A 25,341-nucleotide genomic window follows, 5' to 3' on the forward strand; every position below is an offset into this window, starting at 1 on the left:
ACAAGTTTTTCTCATACACCATTTACTATACTGACCAGCATTGACTTTGCTTAGCATCAGTGCCCAACTAACTGGGATGCATGGTGCTTTACTTCTAGCAACTCAAGTCTAATCCTTCATTTGTGCTTCCAAACTAGGCTCTGTACATTTCTTGTCAGGGGGCATTATTAAAACAATTTGTTTTTCATTATTTAATGTTCAGTTGTGAAAAAAGTTATTCAATTTGCGATATTCATTTCTTTAATTCAAAGGCAAAAGAAAGAAAACATGTTTTTTAACACCATCTTTACAATTAAAAAAGGAATTATGCACTGACCCATCACCAAGCCTGGTGGGTCTGCAGAGAAACTGTGAGGGTGGAGTCAGATATTGGGGATAAAAACAAAGGAAGAGATCAGAATTTCTCAGAATGCTGACCTGACAGGGTCACACAGAGGACCAAGCAAAAGGACCTCAGCACATTTACATTTTATTACTAATGGAGGAACAGGAAGATGGTCAATACTGTGTTCAAGACAGAAACTCTTCTTGCAGAAAGGATTCACTATCAACATCTATTTACGTAACACTGTACATCTTCTTCTCATTGATTTCAGCGGTTACAGTATTTTTGAACCTACTTGTGATCATCTCTATTTCTCAAATCAAGCATCTCCAAACTCCAACAAACCTGCTCATCCTCTCTCTGGCTGTGTCAGATCTCCTGGTGGGAGTCATTGTGATACCAGTAATGACTGTAGCAATAATGGATTCATGTTGGTTTTTTGGGGAATATTTCTGTACATTGCTTCTTTACATCACTTTTTTATGTTCTTCTTCATCTCTTGGCAATTTGATTTTGATGTCTGTTGACCGTTATGTTGCTATCTGTAATCCACTATTGTACCACACAAAAGTAACAATAGCAAGAATGAAGTGTTGTATATTCATTTCCTGGTGTTGCTGTGTCATATATGATGTTGTTTTCATAAACATCACTGTAAAGGTATATGTACCTAGGTGTTTTGAAGAATGTTATTTTGGTGTAGGAGATATCTGGGTTAATATGATGGACTTTATAATTTCAATGGTCGTGCCGTATTCTATTATCATAACACTTTATTTTAAAATATTTTTAGTGGCCAGATCACAGGCCAGACAGGTATTTTCTAAAGGGGTTGCCTCTGTTTCTGGTGTAAAAACTGTACAGGCAGGAATTTCCAAGGGAAAAGCAGAAAAAACTTTGGGTATTGTTGTTTTTAACTATCTTGTATGTTGGAATCCATTCTTTTATTTATTTAATTTTTTTTCAGGTTCCTATTTAGCATCAGCAATCTTTAGCTTTCTTCCCTTGATAAATTCATTAATTAATCCAATCATTTATGCTTTCTTCTATCCATGGTTCAAAGTGACAGCTAAACGTATTTTAACTCTGATGTTAAGGTGGTAATATTCCCTATGTTTAGAAAATTTGACAAATAGCACTATATTGTTGTTGTAATGCTTCTTTCAGTACTCTGACCTTACTTATCTCAGTTACCTGTTGTAATCATAGACATGTGACAGATTGTGACAGATCATAGACAAATATAGCTTTTTATTAATACAGGCTAATACTGTAGGTTATTTTTGTGTGCATGGATTTTTCAATGAAACATATTTCAAAGAGGGTGTGTTTGACATAAAATTACAGTCTCCATAATCCCTTTTGAATATTCTTTTTTTTTTCTTTTTCAATTGGTGTTAATACACAATAATATGGCTGGATTTAATTGTAATGGCTTTCAGAAGGCATACTGTTACTGTTATAGAAGCAATTATAATAATTGTGTTATGTATATTATAAATATGAAAGTATGTGTTAGTTACATACTATTTCATATGAAAATATATAAGACAAATGCATAAAAATTCAAAGTATTGTTCATGTGAAATGTATAATACTGCACACTATTGCATACATTGTGCTGTTTTTTATACTGTTAAATGTGTATTGTGCATAACATCCATTCATGGATGACATCATAGGACATTCTTAACTGAGATGTTAATTTAGGAATTCTAAGAAAATACGATATTTGTAGTGAGTATAGTGTCATGTGTTGTTTGATTGCATTTTCATAGATGCATGTATAAAAAGGTAGTAATTAACCTTTTAAACATTATGTGCATTATTCATATATTTTAGAACTTTACCTTGTTTGCCTGTGTCCTGCTCAAAAGACTCCACACCTTGTATTTGCTAGAATTTAATTTTTTTACAAACAAAATAAAATGTTAACATTTTAACCAAAACTACACACATGCAATGTTTATGTGAAGATGCTGCAGGCAGAAAGCTAAACTAAAATACACTGCGTCCACAATTACTAGGCAAGTGAGTATTCTGATCCTATTATTATTTCTATGTATATTTTCATCCTCCAAAACATATACACTTAAATGCTCATTGGATTGAATAATTTTCAGGTGATGTGTATTTGTGTAATGAGGAAGGGTGTGGTTAAATTGAATTACACCTTATATCAAGGTGTGCATAATTATTAGGCAGCTTCATGATTTCAGATAAAATGGACCAAATAAGAAATTTAACTGACACTGAAAAGTTACAAATTGTAAAATGCCTTTCAGATGGATGCAACACTCTTGAAATAGCTAAATTATTGATGTGTGGCCCCCAGACAATCAAATGTTTTGTTGCGAATAATTAACCTGGGGCGCAAAAAAATGCATGGAGAAGAAAAGATGCAAATTAACTGCAAAAGACTTGAGAAGAACTAAGTGTGAAGAACCCATTATCCTCCAGCTCCACCATATTCCAGAACTGCAACCTACCTGGGGTGTCCAGAAGTACAAGGTGTGAAGTGTTCAGAGACATGGCCAAGGTCAAGAAGGCTGACAGAAGACCACCACTGGAACCATGCACCACTGAATAAGATTCATACATTGAACCGTTTATAAATTGGGCAAAGAAATACCTGAAGAACGACTTTTAAAAGGTTTTATGGACAGATGAAATGAGAGTGTCTCTTGATGGACCAGATGGCTGGGTCATCACTACTATACACAGGGCACCACTTTAAGTCAGGCGCCAGCAAGGTGGAAGAGGGGTACTGGTATGGGCGGCTATCTTAGTTGAACCTCGCATACCTACCTCCAGTTTCTGGAAGATACTTTCTTCAAGCAGTGGTACAAGAAGAAGTCCTCAGCTTTCAAGAAGGCAATGTTCTTTTTGCAGGACAATGCTCCATCACATGCATCCAAGTACTCCACTGCCTGGCTAGCAAGCAAGGGCCTCAAAGATCCCAGAATAATGACCTGGCCCCCTTCTTTACCTGGCTTATATCCTATTGAGCACTTGAGGACCCTTCTCAAACGTGAGATTTACAGCAGGGAAGACAATACTCCACTGCATGTTCTCATCAAGCTGCTTGTTGATGGTCTTGAAGCCCATTCCAGCCTTGTGTAGGTCTACAATGTTGAACCTGATATCCTTGGACAGCTCTTTGGTCTTGGCCATGGTGGACAGTTTGGAATCTGATTGATTGATTGCTTCTGTGGACAGGTATCTTTTAAACAAACTGAGATTAGGAGTGCTCCATTTAAGAGTGTGCTACTAATCTCTGCTCGTTACCTGTATAAAAGACACCTGGGAGCCAGATATCTTTCTGATTGAGAGGGGATCAAATACTTATTGCCCTCATTAAAATGCAAATACATTTTTAAAATGTTTGACATGTGTTTATCTGGATTTTCTTGTTGTTATTATGTCTGTAACTATTCCAATAAACCTGCCATTAAAATTGTAGACTGATCATTTCTTTGTCAGTGGGCAAACATACTAAATCAGCAGGGGATCCAATATTTTTTTCCCTCACTGTTAGTACAAATTTGCAGTACTCCACCCATTTGTGTTAATAAATTACGAGAACAAAACTAGCTATTGTACAACACTGTTTCCAAAAAAGTTTGGATGGTGTGTATAATGTGTGTGTATTCAATAGAAAATTGTACAAAGACAACACATGTTGAAACTGAGAAATGTTATTGTTTCTTGAAAAATATATGCCCACTTTGAATTTGATGCCAGCAACACATTTCAAAAAAGCTGGGACAGGGGCTGCCACAGTCTGGTTAAAACTGTACAGGCCCCTAATTTAAATATAAGTTTAGTAGTGCCTATAAATGGACCAAAAATGTGCTAATTGGATGTACATAGAAAGTCACCAGAGCATATGGAGTGTTGATGTGATCAATAGAACAATGTTGCTAGTTGAGAAGCCTTATGGCCTGGAGGAAAAAAACTGTTTGTGAGTCTGAAAGGACGTGTCCTGACGCTCAGGTAAGGTCTAACAGACGGTGATCAGACCATAGTCTGGGTGGCTGTAGTCTTTTATGATGTTCCGTGCTTTCCTAAAGCATTGTGAATGGTAGATGCCTTGCACGGAAGGGGGATTGGCAGCCGATGATGCACTCCGCTGACTTGTGAGGTTGTTGTCCTGGCACCATGTTGCCAAGTCACTTACCTCCTCTCTGTATTCAATCTCATCATTGTTGGAAACCAGACCCAGGATGGTGATGTTGGCAACAAACTTAAGGATGACATTGGAGCTGTGTGTGGCCCCTGAGGGGCTCCGATGCTCAGGGTCAGTGCAGAGGACTTGAGGTTGCCCATTTTCACCACCTGGGGTCTACTCGTCCTGAAGTCCAGGGTCAAGTTGCAAAAGGACGTGTTAAGCCCCAGGGTCCTGAGCTTGGGAATGAGCAATTGTGAGTTAAATTCCAGGCCCAAAATGGCCAGAAACAAATAACTTTCTTCTGAAACTCATCAGTCTATTCTCAGAGAAATGAAGGCTATTCCATGCAAGAAATTTCCAAAAATTCAAGAACTTGTACAATGCTGTGTACTACTCCCTTCACAGAACAACACAAAATGTCTCTAAACAGAATAGAAAGAGGAGTGGGAAGCCCTGGTGCACAACTGAGCAAGTGGATAAATACATTGGAGTGTCTAGTTTGAGTAACAGACACCTCACCGGTCCTCAACTGGCAGCTTCATTAAATAGTACCCTCAAAACAGCACTCACAATGTCAACAGTGCAGAGGCAACTCTGGAATTCTTTTAGGAAGAGTTACCAAGAAAAAAGTCATACATCCGACCGGCCAATAAATAGCAAAGATTAAGATGGACAAAAGTACAAAGATACTGGAATGAAGAAGATTGGATTTTTTTTTAATGAACAGACAAATCAAAGGTTTATGGTGTTCAGATGACAAGGAACAACATTTGTGAGATGCAGACCAAATGAAAAGATGCTGGAGGAGTGGTTGATGCCATGCGTCAAGCATGGTGGAGGCAATGTGATGGTCTGGGGGTGCTTTGGGGGTGGCAAGATGGGACTTTTGTGCAGAGTAAAAGTGATCTTGAAGAAGGAAGGCTATCACTCCATTTTGTAACGCCATACCCTGAGGATAGCGCTTGATTGGAGCCAATTTCCTCCTACAACAGGACAATGACCCAAAGCACAGCTTCACACTATGCAAGAACTATTTAGGGAGGAAGCACACAAGCACACACTCCATACGCACACTCTCGCAAAAGCATGCACACAATAGTTACAGGGTTTATATTGCTATTTAGACTAAGGTCATTTTTTGACCTCTGTTTAATTTTTTTTTTTTTTGAAGGAATCTGTGTGACATATTCTCACACACACAAGCACTCATTCCTGTTACTTAATAGTGTTTTAGTAAAATAATGAATATAAACAACAATTTCTTTTAATTATATTTGGTTCATCATTTAAATTTTTTATGATGAATCACATGATATATCTTTGAAAATACTGAGGTTGGGGTCTCCCTTAAAAATGAAAAATTTCTTGGCATTGTAAAAAAAAAAAAAAAACATTTCGCCTACATATGTTGTGACATTTTAGCAACAGGTATATGTATTTACATGTAACCAATTATTTCTGTAATTTTTTTATGGTCATTCCATCAGAAATATTTCTTAATGAATTAAGATACCATTAAGAATTCAATAAGTATTCTTAATGGAAGCAGGTACAGAGACAAAATTCTCTAGACACAATTAGTGTTTTTTATTTATTTGCAAGGAGAGAAGAGTCACAAAGCTTACAGAATAAACTGTGAGGCATCTCTAAAGTAACACAGAACAATCCTTAGTACTTATACAGTAAAATGGGGTGTGGTAAGATACTGCACAGCTGTCTTATGTCAACAACACATAGTTTTCACCCGAAAGGTCAAATTGACCCAACTTCTCTTAAGTGGATTGGGGAACATTGTAAATTACAACCGGCAACAATCATGAAGAACAAAGGACAGATACCCTTATTGGTTTAGGCAGATTAACAGATGGTCAGAGGACCCAATGATCCACTGATATAATTTAGACATGTGTGTCACAAACAAACAAAACACAGAGTTACAAACCAGGCAATAGGAAATCAGACATTTCTGAAAAAAAGGAAATACGTTATAGAAATGTCCTTAAAAAATCCCCTCTTACCTAAAGGAAAAACATGACCATGACCTTTAGTTGATATTTAAAAAGAGTTTTGGTAACAGGACTGAGCAAAATGCAATTATCTAACATTAAGAAACCTTGTAAAAAAATAAATACACTTGCCTGTGATTGACCTTAACACATTCTGAAGTTAAACCTGTGTATTATTAGACACAGTTGTTGAAAAAAGATAAAGAATAAAGTTTAATTTTGAAAAGTTAAAACATGCACATAGCACTGATTCCTCAGAATGGACCGCATACGTTTTAGGAAGGTTTCACCAAAGTCTTTGGTCGAGATGATACGCTAATTTTAGCTAGCTTAGTAATGTATATGAGCAGGCATTCCTTGATTCCATTTCCTGCTGGAAAATACAACTTGGTGTTCTCTGAAGAAGATAAAGAGAAATTAACATGCATTGTGGGTTGTTTGACCAAATCTAATGTATAGGCCACAATAGTTTGGAAGAAGCAATTACACTGTTTTTTAACTAGATTTAGCATTGTGCAAATTGGTCAAAACGCTAGCTAGCACGATTATGATTTCATGTTCGCAAGCTAGCCATCACCGAATCTCTGAAATATGGCCATACATCTAATGCAATAGATAGCCCAGGTGACGTTTTGATTGGTTTAGCTGTCTATTTACTTGATTCTGTGTTCCATAGTTATGGAAAGGGCCCATCAATTTCCACCTCATCAAAAACAAATAGCTTTGTTCATGGCTCCAGCATCAACAGTTGGGAGGTGAAACCGGTTCAGAGCGGTCAGCATTGCTCGTGGTCAGTAATAATAGTGTCAGATCCCAGTGCAATTGTAGAACTGATATTCAACTCACTGCTGATAGGTGGCGTAGAAACTTGCATAGTGCACATTAATGTCAAACTAAGTTTTCACTTTGTGAATATACACATTAGAAATCACTTAGAAATGTCATTGTTTTTTTTTTAAAAAGCTACGTTTCAGCCCATTAAATAAACATAACATTTATAAGAAAAACAGGGTAGACGATGTTAATGCTCTAAATGACTACTGTAGCTGGAAATGGCTGATATTAAACATAGGCTTACAGACACCCATTATTAGCAGTTCCTATTGCACATTGTGTTTGCTAATACAAGTTTAGCATGTTTTAAAGACTAACTGATCAATAGAAAGCCCTTTTGCGATAACGTTATTGTCACCGACACCTGGTTTGGATTGATACCCAGGAAACACAGTTTAACACACTTTAATTAAAGAAAGGTTATTCACAGTATACATTCACAACATGAGGTTCTGGTAGGCCAACACATCATATGGAAAACCCCTTTTGTATCACTCTCGCGGCACGTGGATTAGGCTGCAAGCCTGTGAACAACCCCTCCATTACGGTTACAGGCGGTACCTAGGGTACAGATGAAGACAGTTTCACACAGCAACCCCCTAGGCTATTTGTCTTTAACACAGCACAGCATTCCACAGGCATGTAATAGTTTACACAGCAAAACAGCCAATACAGACACACTGTGTGTTACATCAGCCAATCCACACATAAGGTAACTCATGGAGGCACGACCCTCTGCCAACTACACTGCCTCCTCCCGCCCTCCGTTTGCGTTCCCAGGTGCGCTTCAGGTCAGCCTTCTGACCATCGCTGAGCTCTGCCTGTAGAATTGGTCAGATAGATTATTTGTGAAAGCATGATGTAATGAATGACAACTGGATGTTGCCGTGCAGACCTAGCTTGTCCTTCAGTCTTACGGTTACATTTAATCTAATTAAACATGAGAGGAAAGGGTACATTGTCTCAATCTCTGCTAAATGTGTATTGACTTTATCGCTGCACCATTCAGAGACACCTGTTTAGGCAATGTATTTACATTGCCTAAACATTGCCATTCAGGGACACCTGGCAGAACTTTTTCACATGGTCATATTAATAAATAGTAGAGTATAACAACCCTAGCACTGCTTTCCCTAAGTAGAACCTTATGACCCTTACAGGTATGTTGTCACATTTCATAATAAGAGATGTGTGGGAACTGGATGAATGATATACAGCTCCGGAAAGAAATTAAGAGACCACTGCGCCTTTTTCTTTCCTTTCCAAAAAAGTCGAAAAGGAAGATTTTGAATGAGGAAAAGAAGGCATAAAATTAAGAGACCACTGCAAATTGAACGTTTCTGTTCCTCACTCAAAACTTTCCTTTTCAACTTTTTTGGAAAGGAAAGAAAAAGGTATAGTGGTTTCTTAATTTTTTTCCAGAGCTGTAAATACATTGCCTAAACTTTGGTGTAAACCTTGTTATGGCAGTATTGCATGCATCCCAATTTAATAAAAAAAGCCCTAATGTGCTTCTCAGTAAATGCTGTTTTTCCATTGATATTACATAATTGTATGTGCTCATAATGTGTCGTACCAAAAAACCCAAAATGTAGTCTTTATCATGCAAGGTGTATAATTAACTAATTATTACTCAGTGGTTTAGAAGACTATTATGAATGATCTCATGATTGTTGCCTACTGTAGCTTAATAATATCATACTCACACATTTGTTAATACACAATGTTGAAACTGTGAATACCAAATAACCACACATTATTATAGGTCACCCATAACTTTATAATATAACATTCTGCTGTCAACTCTACTATAAACCTTTATGTCCTATCCACATGTTATCTGATACATGCATTACTGTACATTTCAAATTTACTACATTTTTTTTCTAAGTTCACATCTACATACATTTTAAAAGTGTGACCTCTCTAACAAAATGTCAACATTCAGATGTAATGGGTCTAGTTGTCTTCATATGATTTACAGGCCGTTGGTCGGGGGTGGGGGGGTCATTCACAATCTGATTTCATGTAGCTGGTTGTTAACAGCACTCAATGCATTTGCAGAGGCAGGCCAATTCTGAAATGTCTTCAATAACCAATCACATTACATATTTTCACATTAGAACTTTTGCACAGCTGTCTGGTCAAAAGACACCTTTTACACTGATGAACAATGAGGACTTGAAAGGTCATGTGCTCTTATAATCTTCACCCGGCAGAAGAGGACTGACCACTCCTCAGAGTCTGGCTCCTCTCTAAGTTTCTTCCTAGGTTCCAAACCTTCTAGAGAGGTGTTCCTATCCAGTGTACATCAGTTTGTTGTTGTTGATTGCTCTCTGGGCTTTATGCTGGTAAACCTTTAGGCAATTTGTGGAAAAAAAAAGTCTTGATAAAACACATGAGACTGACTGAAAAGGCCATTTAGTGGGAAGAACCCCTCCAAAAATAACAGCCACACTGTAAAAATTAAATCACTTGAAGGGGATCTTTAACAGAATATGAAAAGATTTATACCATCATTTATATGTACATTTGCAAATATATCATTACCTTTATGGAACTACCCAAAAATTTAGGAATTCGTGTTGTTTTACTAAACAATGTAATGCCTTCTACTTTCTTCAAATCATTCCAATTCAAACCAGAGAGATCATTTTCCATCAACAATTCAAGTGTCTCTGATGACAACACGTAACTGTGATAAGTAATGTCAGTGAATTGTGTAATGGAAGAAGCCATTACAACAGCAATACCATAACAGAATTTTTTTTAATTTACGGATGAAAATGTAGTAATGTGAATTAACTACAAATGCCTTTTCTTTACAGTAAATATGTGTTTTGTTGACAATTTAAACCATGGATAAAATATAGCATAAATTATTGGATTAATAAAGGAATTAACAAGTGGAAGAAAGCTGATGAGAAATGATGCTAATTTGTAACTTGAAAAAATTATAAACGTACAAATCAATGGATTCCAAAAAAGTAGATAGTTGAAAACAACAATACCTAGAGTTTTTGCTGCTTTTCTCTCAGACTTACTTGCCTTTACAGTTTTAACACCAGACACAGAGTTTTTTGGATATACCTGTCTGGCCTGTGATCTGGCCACCACAAATATTCTAAAATAAAGTGTTATAATAATGGAACAAGGGAAAACCATTGTCCATAACATTAACCCAGAAATGTCCTTCAAGTGAAAAACACTCATCAAAACACCTGGGTACCTGTATATTTACATAGAAATGTATGAGAACAGTGTCATATACGACACAACAAAACCAGGTAATGAAGATACAACACATAATCCTTGTTGTTGTTATCGTCAAGTTGTACATCAAAGGATCACACACAGCGACATAACGGTCAATAGATATCAAGACCAAATTACCCAGAGATGAAGAAGCACATAAAAAATTGGGGTAGAGGAGCAACGGACAGAAATATTCCCCAAGAACCCAGCATGGTTCCATTATTGCTACAGTCATTGATGGTATCACAATGAGTCCCACCAGGAGATCTGACACAGCCAGAGAGAGGATGAGCAGGTTGGTTGCAGTGTGGAGCTGTTTGAAGTGAGAGATGGAGATGATCACCAGTAGGTTCAAAAATACTGTAACCGCTGAAATCAATGTGAAAAATACGTAGAGTATTATGGAAAAATATGCTGATATTGAAGTCCTTTTGCAAGAAGAATTTCTGTCTTGAAAACAGTATTGGTCATCTTCGTGTTCCTCCATTTGTAATAAAGGGTAAAATGCTGAGGTCCTCCTGCTTGGTCCTGTGTGTGACCCTGTCAGGTCAGCCTTCTGAAAAACTCTGAGCTCTTCCTCTCTTTTTATGCCTCTCTGACAGCAGTCCCCCTCCTTAATGTGTCTCCACACACACATTTGGGAACAGTCTGTGCCTTCTGACAAACTCTGAGCTCAGCCCTTTTAATTCTTATTATTCCTGGCCTGACTGACAGTCCTGTTTCAGAATCTGTCAGTGCATACATACACACATGGTTATAAGGTTTATCTGTCAAATGCACTGAACAACACAGCATCATGCCGCATGATGAAATGCTTATGACATGGCACCCGACAACTACCTAGTGAGAGTTATGGAGAAGAATATACAGTGGGGAGAACAAGTGTTTGATACACTGGCGATCTTGCAGGTTTTCCCACTTACAAAGCATGTAGAGGATCAAAAATCCATAAAATCACATTGTATGATTTTTAAATAATTAATTCACATTTTATTGCATGACATAAGTATTTGATCAACTACCAACCAGTAAGAATTCCAGCTCTCACAGACCTGTTAGTTTTTCTTTAAGAAGCCCCCCTGTTCTCTACTCATTACCTGCATTAACTGCACCTGTTTGAATTTGTAACCTGCATAAAAGACACCTGTCCACACACTCAATCAAACAGACTCCAACCTCTCCACAATGGCCAAGACCAGAGAGCTGTGTAAGGACATCAAGGATAAAATTGTAGACCTGCACAAGGCTGGGATGGGCTACAGGACAATAGGCAATCAGCTTGGTGAGAAGACAACAACTGTCGGTGCAATTTTTTGAAAATGGAAGAAGTTCAAGATGACGGTCAATCTCCCTCGGTCTGGGGCTCCATGCAAGATCTCCCCTCGTGGGGCATCAATGATCATGAGGAAGGTGAGGGATCAGCCCAGAACTACACAGCAGGACCTGGTCAATGACCTGAAGAGAGCTGGGACCACAGTCTCAAAGAAAAACATTAGTAAAACACTACACTGTGATGGATTAAAATCCTGCAGCGCACGCAAGGTCCCCCTGCTCAAGCCAGCGCATGTCCAGGCCCATCTGAAGTTTGCCAATGACCATCTGGATGATCCAGAGGAGGAATGGGAGAAGGTTATGTGGTCTGATGAGACAAAAATAGAGCTTTTTGCTCTAAACTCCACTCGCCGTGTTTGGAGGAAGAAGGAGGATGAGTACAACCCCAAGAATACCATCCCAACTGGAAGCAGGGAGGTGGAAACATCCTTCTTTGGGGATGCTTTTCTGCAAAGGGGACAGGACAACTGCACCGTATTAAAGGGGAGGATGGATGGGGCAGTTTATCGTGAGATCTTGGCCAACAACATCCTTCCCTCAGTAAGAGCATTGAAGATGGGTCGTGGCTGGGTCTTCCAGCATGACAACGACCCGAAACATACAGCCAGGGCAAGCAATAATCTACGGCTAGCCAACTCATGATCGAACCAAGCTCGCCATTCCCTTGCCTGCGCCTTTATCTGTAGCCTGACTATGCAGACTTTAGCACAGGCACTTTGGTCAGTCAACTGTGGTGAACCGGCTGGTGGAACTGGTTTTGAAACAAGGCAGCGTGACTGGGGCTTTGGTTTCCTTGTCAACAACTTCCTCCGCAGCTGCATCCATGGAAACAGTCCCCGCCTGCTCCACTCTACCACCCATGTCCCACACAGCATCAGTGGGGTGACCGGCCAAAGGGGCATCACCAAGGATCCGACATAGGTGGCAGCAGGATCACATCCGGCTCTAACAAGGCATCCAGTACCACAGGCCCCAGCTCCGCCTTGAAGGCTTGCTGAAATGCTCCGCTAGGGCCAATAAATCTACCTTGACAATAAATCAACCCTTAACAGCCACCAGGGGCTAGGTGCATACATCGCCACACAGGAGGCCTTTATGGGACGGTGGAAAAACGTGTATTAAATCTAAGTTACCAGTATTAATATAGACTTGGTAAGCTTCATAAATATACATTTGAACAAGAAAGGGGGGAAACATTTCTGTTAAGTTCTATAAGTTCTGATAAATAAAAAACAACAGCAAAATATAAACTATATACAATATACACTCAACTAAAGGATTATTAGGAACACCATACTAATACTGTGTTTGACCCCCTTTCGCCTTCAGAACTGCCTTAATTCTATGTGGCATTGATTCAACAAAGTGCTGAAAGTACCATACCATCTTCTTCTGCTTAATCCGGGGCCGGGTCGCGGGGGCAACAGTCTAAGCAGGGATGCCCAGACTTCCCTCTCCCCAGACACTTTCTCTAGCTCTTCTGGGGGGACACTGAGGCGTTCCCAGGCCAGCCGGGAGACATAGTCCCTCCAGCGTGTCCTAGGTCTTCCCCGGGTCTCCTCCCGGTGGGACAGGTCGGGAAGGCGTTCCGGAGGCATCCGAAACAGATGCCCAAGCCACCTCAGCTGACCCCTCTCTATGTGGAGGAGCAGCGGCTCTACTCTGAGCTCCTCCCGGGTGACCGAGCTTCTCTAAGGGATCGCCCAGCCACCCATTTCGGCCGCCTGTATCCGGGATCTTGTCCTTTCGGTCATAACCCAAAGCTCATGACCATAGGTGAGAGTAGGAACGTAGATTGACCGGTAAATCGAGAGCTTTGCCTTGCGGCTCAGCTCTTTCTTCACCACGACAGACCGATATATCGACCACATTACTGCAGAAGCTGCACCGATCCATTCCATCCTTCCCTCAATCGTTAACAAGACCCCTAAATACTTAATCTCCTCCACTTGAGGCAGGTACTCTCCACCAACCTGAGGTGGGCAAGCCACCCTTTTCCGACTGAGGACCATGGCCTCGGATTTGGAGGTACTGATTTTCATCCCCACCATCCCCTCCAAGTGCATGCTGAAGGTCCTGGCTTGAAGGGGCCAACACGACAACATCATCCGCAAAGAGCAGAGACAAAATCGTGTGATCCCCAAACCTGACACCCTCCGCCCCTGGCTGCGCTTAGAAATTCTGTCCATAAAAATTACGAACAGAACCGGCGACAAAGGGCAGCCCTGCCAAAATCCAACATGCACAGGGAACAAGTCTGACTTACTGCCGGCAATGCGGACCAAGCTCCTGCTTCGGTTGTACAGGGACCTGACAGCCCTTAGCAAGGGACCCAGGACCCCATATTCCCCAAGCACCCTCCACAGGATGCCGCGAGGGACACAGTCGAATGCCTTCTCCAAATCCACAAAACACATGTGGATTTGTTGGGCAAACTCCCATGAACCCTCCATCACCCTGTAGAGGGTATAGAGCTGGTCCAGTGTTCCACGGCCTGGACGAAAACCACACTGTTCCTCCTGAATCCGAGGTTCTACTATCGGCCGTATTCTCCTCTCCAGAACCCTGGCATAGACTTTCCCGGGGAGGCTGAGAAGTGTGATCCCCCTATAGTTGGAACACACCCTCCGGTCCCCCTTCTTAAAAAGAGGGACCACCACCCCGGTCTGCCATCCCAGAGGCACTGTCCCCGACTGCCACGCGATGTTGCACAGGCGTGTCAGCCAAGACAGCCCCACAACATCCAGAGACTTGAGGTACTCAGGGCGGATCTCATCCACCCCCGGTGCCTTGCCACCGAGGAGTTTCTTGACCACCTCAGTGACTTCAGCCCGGGTGATGGACAAGTCCACCTCTGAGCCCTCATCCTCTGCTTCCTCAATGGAAGAAGTGACAGCGGGATTGAGGAGATCCTCGAAGTACTCCTTCCACCGCCCGACAACATCCTCAGTTGAGGTCAACAGCTGCCCACCTCTACTGTAAACAGCGTTGGTAGGGCACTGTTTCCCTCTCCTGAGGCGCCGGATTGTTTGCCAGAATCTCTTCGAGGCCAGCCGATAGTCCTTCTCCATGGCCTCACCGAACTCCTCCCAGGCCCGAGTTTTTGCCTCCACAACCACCCGGGCTGCAGCCCGCTTGGCCTGTCGGTACCCGTCAGCTGCGTCAGGAGTCCCACAAGCCAACCAGGCTTGATAGGACCCTTCTTCAGCTTGACGGCATCCCTTACTTCCGGTGTCCACCACCGGGTTCGGGGATTGCCGCCTCGACAGGCACCGGAGACCTTACGGCCACAGCTCCGAGCGGCCGCTTCGACAATGGCGGTGGAGAACATGGTCCACTCGGACTCAATATCTCCAGCCTCCCTCGGGATCCAGTCGAAGCTCTGCCGGAGGTGGGAGTTAAAGATCTCTCTGACAGGAGACTCGGCCAGACGTTCCCAGCAGACCCTTACAGTACGCTTGGGCCTGCCGAGTCTGTCCAGCTTCCTCCCCCGCCATCGGATCCAACTCACAACCAGGTGGTGATCAGTTGACAGCTCCGCCCCTCTCTTCACCCGAGTGTCCAAGACATACGACCGCAGGTCAGATGAGACGACAACAAAGTCGATCATCGACCTGCGGCCTAGGGTGTCCTGGTGCCACGTGCACTGATGGACACCCTTATGCTTGAACATGGTGTTCGTTATGGACAAACTGTGACTAGCACAGAAGTCCAATAACTGAACACCACTCAGGTTCAGATCAGGGGGGCCGTTCCTCCCAATCACGCCCCTCCAGGTGTCACTGTCGTTGCCCACGTGGGCGTTGAAGTCCCCCAGTAGAACAATAGAGTCCCCAGTCGGAGCACTTTCCAGCACCCCTCCCAGAGACTCCAAGAAGGTCGGGTACTCTGCACTGCCGTTCGGCCCGTAGGCACAAACAACAGTGAGAGACCTATCCCCGACCCGTAGGCGCAGGGAAACGACCCTCTCGTTCACCGGGGTAAACTCCAACACATGGCGGCAGAGCTGGGGAGCTATAAGCAAACCCACACCAGCCCGCCGCCTCTCACCATGGGCAACTCCAGAGTGGTGAAGAGTCCATCCTCTCTCCAGGAGTGTGGTTCCAGAGCCCAAGCCGTGCGTAGAGGTGATCCCGACTATCTCTAATCGGAACCTCTCAACCTCACGCACTAACTCAGGCTCCTTCCCCGCCAGCGAGGTGACATTCCACGTCCCTAGAGCTAGTTTCCGTGTCCAGAGATCGGGTTGTCTAGGCCCCTGCCTTCGACTGCCGCCCGATCCTCTTCGCACCGGCCCCTTATGGTCCCTCCTGTGGGTGGTGAGCCCACGGGAGAGCGGCCCCACCTCGCCCGTTCAGGCTGAGCCCGGCCGGGCCCCATGGGGGAAGGCCCGGCCACCAGGCGCTCGCATACGAGCCCCAACCCCGGGCCTTGCTCCAGGGTGGGGCCCCGGCTGCGCCATACCGGGCGACGTCACAGTACTCATAATTTTTATCATCATTAAGGGGGTTTTGAACCGCTCTTAGTCTGACCCGTCGCCTAAGACCTGTTTGCCTTGGGAGACCCTACCAGGGGCATATAGCCCCAGACAACATAGCTCCTAGGGTCACTCGGGTACTCAAACCCCTCCACCACGTTAAGGTGGCAGTTCTTGGAGGGGAGTGCTGAAAGTATTCTTTAGAAATGTTGGCCCATATTGATAGGATAGCATCTTGCAGTCGATGGAGATTTGTGGGATGCACATCCAGGGCACGAAGCTCCCGTTCCACCACATCCCAAAGATGCAATATTGGGTTGAGATCTGGTGATGGTGGGGGCCATTTCAGTAAAGTGAACTCATTGTCATGTTCAAGAAACCAATTTGAAATGATTCGAGCTTTGTGACATGGTGCATTATCCTGCTGGAAGTAGCCATCAGAGGATGGGTACATGGTTGTCATAAAGGGATGGACATGGTCAGAAACAATGCTCAGGTAGGCCATGGCATTTAAACCATGCCCAATTGGCACTAAGGGGCCAAAAGAAAACATCCCCCACACCATTATACCACCACCACCAGCCTGCACAGTGGTAACAAGGCATGATGGATCCATGTTCTCATTCTGTTTACGCCAAATTCTGACTCTACCATCTGAATGTCTCAACAGAAATCGAGACTCATCAGACCAGGCAACATTCTTCCAGTCTTCAACTGTCCATACCTTGGTTGTAACGAGTGGTTATTTCAGTCAAAGTTGCTCTTCTATCAGCTTGAATCAGTCGGCCCATTCTCCTCTGACCTGTACCATCAACAAGGCATTTTCGTCCACAGGACTGCCGCATACTGGATGTTTTTCCCTTTTCACACCATTCTTTATAAACCCTAGAAATGGTTGTGCGTGACATTCTGACATTCAGTTTGGAGTTCAGGAGATTGTCTTGACCAGGACCACACCCCTAAATGCATTCAAGCAACTGCCATGTGATTGGTAGATTAGTTAATTGCATTAATGAGAAATTGAACAGGTGTTCCTAATAATCCTTTAGGTCAGTGTATGTTACCACCCAGAGCGGTGGAGGCAACAGGAAAGACAGTGGGCCCTGCAGGCTTAGCTACTGTATCTACCTGTAGAGGGGCAGACCATGAATGATATCATTTCAACATGTTAATGTGGCAGACACAGTATTGGCGTTTTCGACCAGGAGTGTTAATAATAATAATTATAATTTTAACTTCTATAGCATTTTTCTATGTACTCAAAGCACTTACCAGGGTGAGCATACATGGTAAAATAGTACCTGGTGTCACACTTTAGCTGATCTCACCCTAGTTAAAAAAAATTGTTTTAACTATTTTTATTTATTTTTTTCAATATAATTCACAGGGTGGTGGTTTACTCTGTCAGACATACAACTAGCCAGGTTAGCCATTGTTAGCAACACCAGTTAATAAAAAAAAATCCATACTAACACCATAGCATGTCCATAGGCAGTAGTTGGACAGTACTGTGTGTACAACAATTTTAATGATAAATATACAGAATTGCTCAAATAAACAGTATGAACTACAGCTTTCACTTACTGTTGATACAAGGTGCTGCTATCTTTGATTACGAAGTCGGAGGTAGTGGGGTTCTTACCATTGACATCTTATATAAAGGCTAGACGTCTCAAGGCGCAGTCACTTCCGGCATCACCGGTGGCCATCTTGTCACAGGCAGGCTTCCTGGCGGGCTCTGTGGTACCTAATGTAAGGTGAGTGATCAGCACTAACACAAATACTCTTATCTCGCTGAAACCTTGACGGATTTACAAACGGTTTGGTTTCTTACAAGCGTTATTAACGTGGCTATAATTCTGAATGCTTGAAAATGTTGAAATTGCAGCTTTTCTTTTCTAAAAACTTCTATATCGTGCAGCATAGTTGGATCACGGCTACTTGCGCAAGTTATCAAGGCAGATATCACAAACGAGCTGTTCGATTATAAAGGTTTTACTGACACCAATAACGATTTTATGACAACTACTCTTTTGTCTAAATTGCAATATTTGTGGATGTGGTTGTACCTATTTGCTGGCTAATAACAATAAGCTTTGAGTGAGACCTATGGCAGCTAACGTTACAGTTTAGCTGCTAACCAGCAAAGTTGCACATGCTTTTCAATCCGGTTGGTTCCTGTGCTGCTTGAAGGACAGCAATATGTCCTGACCTACAGGTTCAGCCAAGACCACTTGGAGCTTCTCTTCAACTCCATCAGAGCATCTGGTAGGGTTCATAATTTATATTTACCAGCCGCAACACTAAGTGACTTGTATTGTTTTCAGTTTGTCGGTCCATATGTTTTTTTACTTTTGGTAACATGTGTTTTCTGCAGACATACACCCTAACCTTAAGACATACACAATACCTGGAAGTGTCACAAACCATTTTGAGTATTTAGAAAAATGCCTGTGTTTGACTATTTGTTTGCAGAACTTATCGTCACTGATACAGTCTGAATTGTATGATAATGTCATTCAACCTATTTTATGTGGAAAGATCATTCAGGGGTGGCTAGTTCTAATTAGTATTTTTTTGTAAAAATGTTTTAAGCATGAAACATTTTAAAGCATGTATTGAATATCTGTGTACTATACTTGTATATAATTTTTTTTTTTCCTTAAACGAATAACAACCCTAATGCCAGCCAGTTCAAGTACATCTTTAGGATGTAATGCTGATGGCCCAGTGTGGGGTTGTTAAACCATGCAGAGGCAATGTGACGGCACAGGATGACACAGAGTCCCTACCAGCTGTCATCGACACCTCTACAAGCCTGTCAGCTGTAGATGTGTCCTCTGCAGCAGGAGAAGATCTTCCATCCCCGTTTGCTGACATTCCTGCCCTAGTACATGAACACAGCTACCTCCCCAATCCACTTCGATGGTCTTGTGGACAACGCTCTCATGTACGTTTCAGGTGAATGCTAACTGAAAGTTGATTTTCCCTATAACCAAAAATGCTAATAGTCACAATCTGAGGAAAAACAATTTCTCGATTGTCCAAAAAGGGAAGTGTTCCCTTAATTTCCCCATGCTTATTAATGATTATTGCTATTAGTTATATTACTAATTCAAATTTCAGGATTTGTTGTGCGACAGGCTCTGAAGAAGCTGTCGTGTGATGTCTGCCGTGCCAGCCTGGTGACAGATGCTGCATCTGCCATCAAGGACCAGAGCTACCACCTGCTGAATTTAAAAACAATGGAGGTCTGGTGATTCCATCAGAGGGAACCGTGCGGGTCGTCAGGGCAGCAGAGTGGGTCATTCGGTAGTCATCAGGCAGTACCAGACGATCACAGCCCATCAAACTGCTTGAGGTTGTTTACATTGTCTGAAAAAGGATTGGTTCAGAGGATGTGTTTGTGTTGGGATAGACAGTATGGGATAGACAGCCACCACCATAGGCTGTTAAAAATAATTCTGTCCCTGTTTAAGTTAAGGCTGCACCACATCGCCAGAATTACAATCCTCAGCTTACAGAGCAACAGCATGTGACATAAACTTATAAAACTGTCCTTTTCAAAGGGCATTAGCCCAAGGTATGTGTTTTCAAGGTACTGTCCTCTCTTACTTCAACAGTAGGTTAGTGCTCTCTACAGCATTTCTTTTTTTGGATATTTGTAAAGGGGAATCATGTACCTATGTCACTCTTATAATAGTTTAAAAATAGAGACTTGTGTAATTATTCCATATTTTTTGTAGTCATTCTATATCAGAACCCCTGACATAGCTTTCATTTGATTTGATTTCATTATGCTTCTACACGAAGAGGTTGCCCCACAGTAAGCATTTTATTGTCAGCATTTTGTCTGACAAAGTCCTATGGGGAGTTTCCATAGGGCATTTTACAATACGCATGACCATACCTTGGCAAATAATGGTCTAAAGTACTCAATTTCATTATATTGGTCTGCTTTTGCACACAGCTTCACAAGACCTGGTGCTAGGGCTCAGTTGTTTCTCAAGTCATATCAAGTGACCTAGAGGGCTGAAATGTGGTCAGTTCAGAGATGCTTGTTATCCGGCATAAAGAAAAAACATGTAGTAATTAAAATTATTTTATAATAGTAATTTATTACAATAGTACAGAAGTGTATATGTCGTGTTGCCATTCTGTAGCCTATTTATTGATTTAACATACATACCTTGTTTGTATATTCATTACACCTATCTGGTTCTGTTCAAGGATATTTTCATATGGAAGTCCATGGTTTTAATGGTTCATTTATCTCTGACGTTTATAACAAACCAAACCGTTTGAAAATCGGTAGAAAAATTTGCAAGTTATGGTTATTTAAAAAGTACATGCACCATAAAACACAATTTTACGAGTGAGCGAGCGGCCTGTGGCAAGATGGCCGCCATGTGCGGACGTCGACCTCCATTAGCCAAGAGCGCGGACAAGGTATCTAGCCTTTATATATGATGTCTATGGTTCTTACGACTTTCTGAGTTGAAATTCTAAGTTGAGGGGGCGTTCAGGTTGAAACCTTCCAACTTGGAACACGGAAATTCTGACTTCTGAGTACAACTGGAACGCGCCATAATCTAGGCTAGCCAACTCATGATCGAACCAAGCTCGCGGGTTCCCTTGGCTGCACCTTCATCTGTAGCCTGACTACGCAGACTTTAGCACAGGCACTTTGGTCAGTCAACCGTGACGAACCGGGTGGCGGAACTGGTTTCGAAACAAGGCAGCACGGCTGGGGCTTTGGTTTCCATGTCAACATCTTCCACTGCAGCTCCAACCATGGAAACAGTCCCCGCCTGCTCCACTCTACTACCCGTGTCCCAAACAGCATCAGGAACACATCCTGCTCTAACAAGGCAATCAGTACCACAGGCCACAGCTCCGCCTTGAAGGCCTGCTGGGCAACTGTAATGCTGAAATGCTCCACTACGGCGAATAAATCTACCTTGTGTCATTTATCTATGTGCCCAACCTTTAACAGCCTCTCAGGGGCTAGGTGCATACATCTTCACACAAGTGGCCTTAATTGGGACTGTGGAAAAATATGTATTCAATCGTTTGTTGCCGGCCTCCATGACTAGTTACCTTCTTTACCAGACACTCAGTTTTTGAGGAGTGCCTGCTCTAGATTGATTCACAGCCATATTATCTCAATTTCTTAATAATGGACATTGCTATGCTCCAGGGATTATTCAGTACCTTGAAAATGTTCTTATATTATTTCCCTGATTTTTGCTTAAAGCGAACCGTGTTCCGGATTCACTTTGAATGTTCCTTTGTCATCGTAGTTTATTTTAGGATACGTACTTAACAACCATGGAAACTTTCAGAAAAACTGGTATTTGACATGAAATCATGTCCAACACCTTAATTCAACAAAGGTAGACTCTATTCAACGAATAAAATGACGTGGTTTCACCACAGCTCATTCAAATATCAATTATTTTCTGGTATACATTTGTAAATCATTTAGAAATGTATAACTTTGACATTATGGAATATTTTTGGTGGTGATCAGTGGCAGTGAGGTACCCCAGACTGATTGTAACCATATTGACTTTGTGTCATCCAGGAACTGCCTGCACACTCTGGCCACATGAGGCCGGGCATTGTCCTGTAGCAGTGTCTCGTCTGCTCCACTTGGCACCGCAGCTCCCCTCTCTGGTAGTACAGTGATGGCTGTGCTCTCATCTGTGAAGAGAATGAGGTGCCAACGGGGGACCTGCCAATTCTGATGTTCTCTGAGCAATGCCAATCGTCCTGCACAGTGCTGGGCTGTGAGCACAGGTCCCACTAGAGGATGTTGAGCCCTCATGCCACCTTCATAGTCTGTTTCTGACAGTTTGGTCAGAAACATGGACACCAGTAGCCTGATGGAGGTCATTTTGCAGGGCTCAGGCACTGCTCCCCTGTTCCTCCTTGCACAGAGGAGCAGATACCAGTCATGGGTTGATACCCTTTGATGGCCCTGTCCAGGTCTTGTCGTGTAACGGCCCGTCTCCTGGTATCTCCTCCATGCTCTTGAGACTGTACGGGGAGACACAGCCAACCTTCTAGTGATGGCACGTATGGATGTGCCATCCTGAAGGAGCTGGGCTACCTGTGGAAACCGAATTGCCTGCAGGTACCGCCTCATGCTACCAGTAGTGACAAGGACACTAGCAAAATGCAAAACTAGAGAAGAATCAGTCAGGAAAGATAAGGAGAGAGCAATTGTCTGTGGCCACAACCTGCAAAACTATTCCCTTTTTGGTGGTTGTCTTGATGTTGCCTCTCCAGCCCACCTGTTGTCACTTTCATTTGCACTGATTTGCATTGATTCACAATCGCTCATTCTTCCTAACTGGGCAGATTGATATTTCTGAAGTTTAATTGACCTGGTGTTACACTGTGATGATTATGTGTTCCCTAAATCTTTTGAGCAGTGTGTTTTTGCACTGTAATATCAATATAACATTTAGATAGTTAACATAATTAACACTGTAATACAGCCCAACTATAATGTTGATTGGTTAAACTCAGAAATATATTCTTAAGTATTACTTAAATATTATTTAACAGTCATTCTCAATGAACTGCCAAAAGATTTTACTAATCGTTAGTCAATGTTTTGAATAGCACTTCGCTATGATTTTCTGAGGAATTACTACACCGTAGTTATTAAGAAGTAAGAGAATACCTGCTGCAGTTTATTAACATACAAATGCATAAGTATTGATACATAAATGATGAACAAACTGTAAATGCCTTTTCAATTGTTTAATAGTAAACATCATTATACAATGTCCATGATTGCATATAGTTTAATGTTACCATTGACTACTTACCACTGAAACCATTGTTAGCCTCTGCTCTCTGATATGTAGAATAATATTTATCTTACACTTTTGAGTTAACTAATGGTTATTTTTATTTGCACATTTGGTTATTGGTAAAACATGACAGGCATGAAGTCAGGATGGAGATAGAATGTGTCTAGCTGGACTCATATGATAAAAAGGCTAGGTGTTGAGACAGTTCAGATGAGAAATATAATGTAATGCCATTACTTGGACTTAACTAGAACTACTTTTTACAGCTGGTCTGATAAGCCAACAAATGTATGTGTAGAAGAACTAAAGATCAGAATTGAGCTGCCTGTATGGATCCAGACAGAGTTTGCAATAATGTCCATTACAGGGTGGTGTTGAATAACTTCCTCAGAATGTACATTTACAACACTTCTATAGTATTTAGCATTATATATTATAGAACTAACACACACTGTTGGAATATATCAGGCATTCTAATCTATTCAATTCATTCTACAGCTCTGGGGGAAAAGATCCTTTCCAAAAAAGTTGGAAAGGTTTTGAGTGAGGAACAGAGGAGTTAAAATTAAGAAACCACTGCAAATTGAACACTTTTGTTCCTCACTCAAAACTTTCCTTTTCAACTATTTTGGAAAGGAAAGAAAAGGGTGCCGTGGTCTCTTCATTTTTTCCAGAGCTGTATATCAATGTTTATCTATGAAAAGAGGTTGCTGAGATAGTTGGCAGGCAATTATATTATACATCATAACTACATTGAACTAATGTCTGTTGAACTGTCAAATAAAAACTGAAACAATATATTAATAAGATCTTAACTTAAGAGATAAAATATGTTTGGCTGTCATTTTGAACCATGGATAAAAGAAAGCATAAATGATTGGATTAACAAAGGAACTTAAAAGTGGCAAATTGCTGATGATAAAAGATGTTAAACTGTAATTTGTCAAGTAATAAATATAAAAAAATGGATTCCAAAATATTAGTTGAAAACCACAATGCCTAGAGTTTTTGCTGCTTTTCTTTCTGACTTATTTGCTTGTACAGTTTTATGACCAAACACAGATGCTGCCCTTTTCGAAAAGAATACCTGTCTGGCCTGTGATCTGGCCACCACAAATATTTTCAAATAAAGTGTTACAATAATAGAACATGGAACAATCATTATAATTACAAGGTCCATCAAACTAACCAAGGAAATTGTGTCAGTTGAATAACACTCCTCAAAACATCCACTTGGTACCTGTACATTTACATATATTTTTATAAGGACTGCTTCATATATGATACAAAAAGACCAGGTCATCAATATCCAACACTTAATTTTTGTTATTGTTATTCTCTGGTGGTACATTAAGGCATCACATATAGCAACATAACGGTCAAAAGATATCAAGACCAAGTTTCCAAGAGATGAAGATTCACATAAAAAATTTGTGTAGAGAAGCAATGCACAGTAATATCTCCCAAGAACCCAGCATGGTTCCATTATTGCTACAGTCGTTGCTGGTATCGCAAGAAGTCCCACCAGGAGATCTGACACAGCCAGAGAGAGGATAATCAGGTTGGTTGCAGTGTGGAGATGCTTAAAATAAGAGATTGAGATGATCACCAGTCATGGTCCTCAGTCGGAAAAGGGTGGCTTGCCCACTTCCGGTTGGTGGAGAGTGCCTGCCTCAAGTGGAGGAGTTTAAGTATCTAGGGGTCTTGTTCACGAGTGAGGGAAGGATGGAACGGGAGATTGACAGACAGATCGGTGCAGCTTCTGCAGTAATGCGGTCGATGTATCAGTCTGTCGTGGTGAAAAAAGAGTTCTCCTGCTCCTCCGCCGGCTGCTGACCCTCCGCCGGCTCCCCCGTCTCCTGCTCCTCCGCCGGCCCCTGCTCTTCTGCCGGCTCTCCCGCAGGCTCCTGACCCTCCGCCGGCTCCCCCGTCTCCTGCTCCTCTGCCGGCCCCTGCTCCTCCGCCGGCCCCTGCTCCTCCGCCGGCTGTTGGCCCTCCGCCGGCTCTCCCGGCTCCTGCTCCTCTGCCGGCCGTTGACCCTCCGCCAGTTCCTCCGGCTTCTGCTCCTCTGCCGGCTCTCCCGCAGGCTCCTGGCCCTCCGCCGGCTCCCCCGG

At 42.1% G+C, this 25,341-nt stretch overlaps 1 protein-coding gene across 1 annotated transcript; it reads right to left on the reverse strand.

The window, feature by feature from the left end:
* Positions 1-8,028: 8,028 nt before the first annotated feature.
* On the reverse strand, positions 8,029-11,126 carry LOC114829721 (trace amine-associated receptor 6-like). The gene is made up of 3 exons (XM_034288875.1): positions 10,480-11,126; positions 10,163-10,253; positions 8,029-8,157 (listed from the first exon to the last, which is right to left on the reverse strand). Exons 1-3 carry the CDS (start codon positions 11,076-11,078, stop codon positions 8,029-8,031), a joined length of 819 nt encoding a protein of 272 aa, XP_034144766.1. The 5' UTR covers positions 11,079-11,126.
* Positions 11,127-25,341: the final 14,215 nt, after the last annotated feature.

This window comes from Esox lucius, chromosome 20 (genome assembly GCF_011004845.1).
Source record: "Esox lucius isolate fEsoLuc1 chromosome 20, fEsoLuc1.pri, whole genome shotgun sequence".
NCBI lineage: Eukaryota > Metazoa > Chordata > Actinopteri > Esociformes > Esocidae > Esox > Esox lucius.

What these genes read in the sequence shown, in the direction of transcription:
- LOC114829721 (XM_034288875.1), bottom strand. Translation starts at nt 11,078, where the DNA reads ATGGAGGAACACGAAGATGACCAATACTGTTTTCAAGACAGAAATTCT. An exon ending in GGTTTTCCCTTGTTCCATTA is followed by an intron (nt 10,254 to 10,479) that starts TTATAACACTTT and finishes ATTTCTCATCAG; the next exon opens with CTTTCTTCCACTTGTTAATT. An exon ending in CAACAAAACACATATTTACT is followed by an intron (nt 8,158 to 10,162) that starts GTAAAGAAAAGG and finishes CCAATTCTACAG; the next exon opens with GCAGAGCTCAGCGATGGTCA.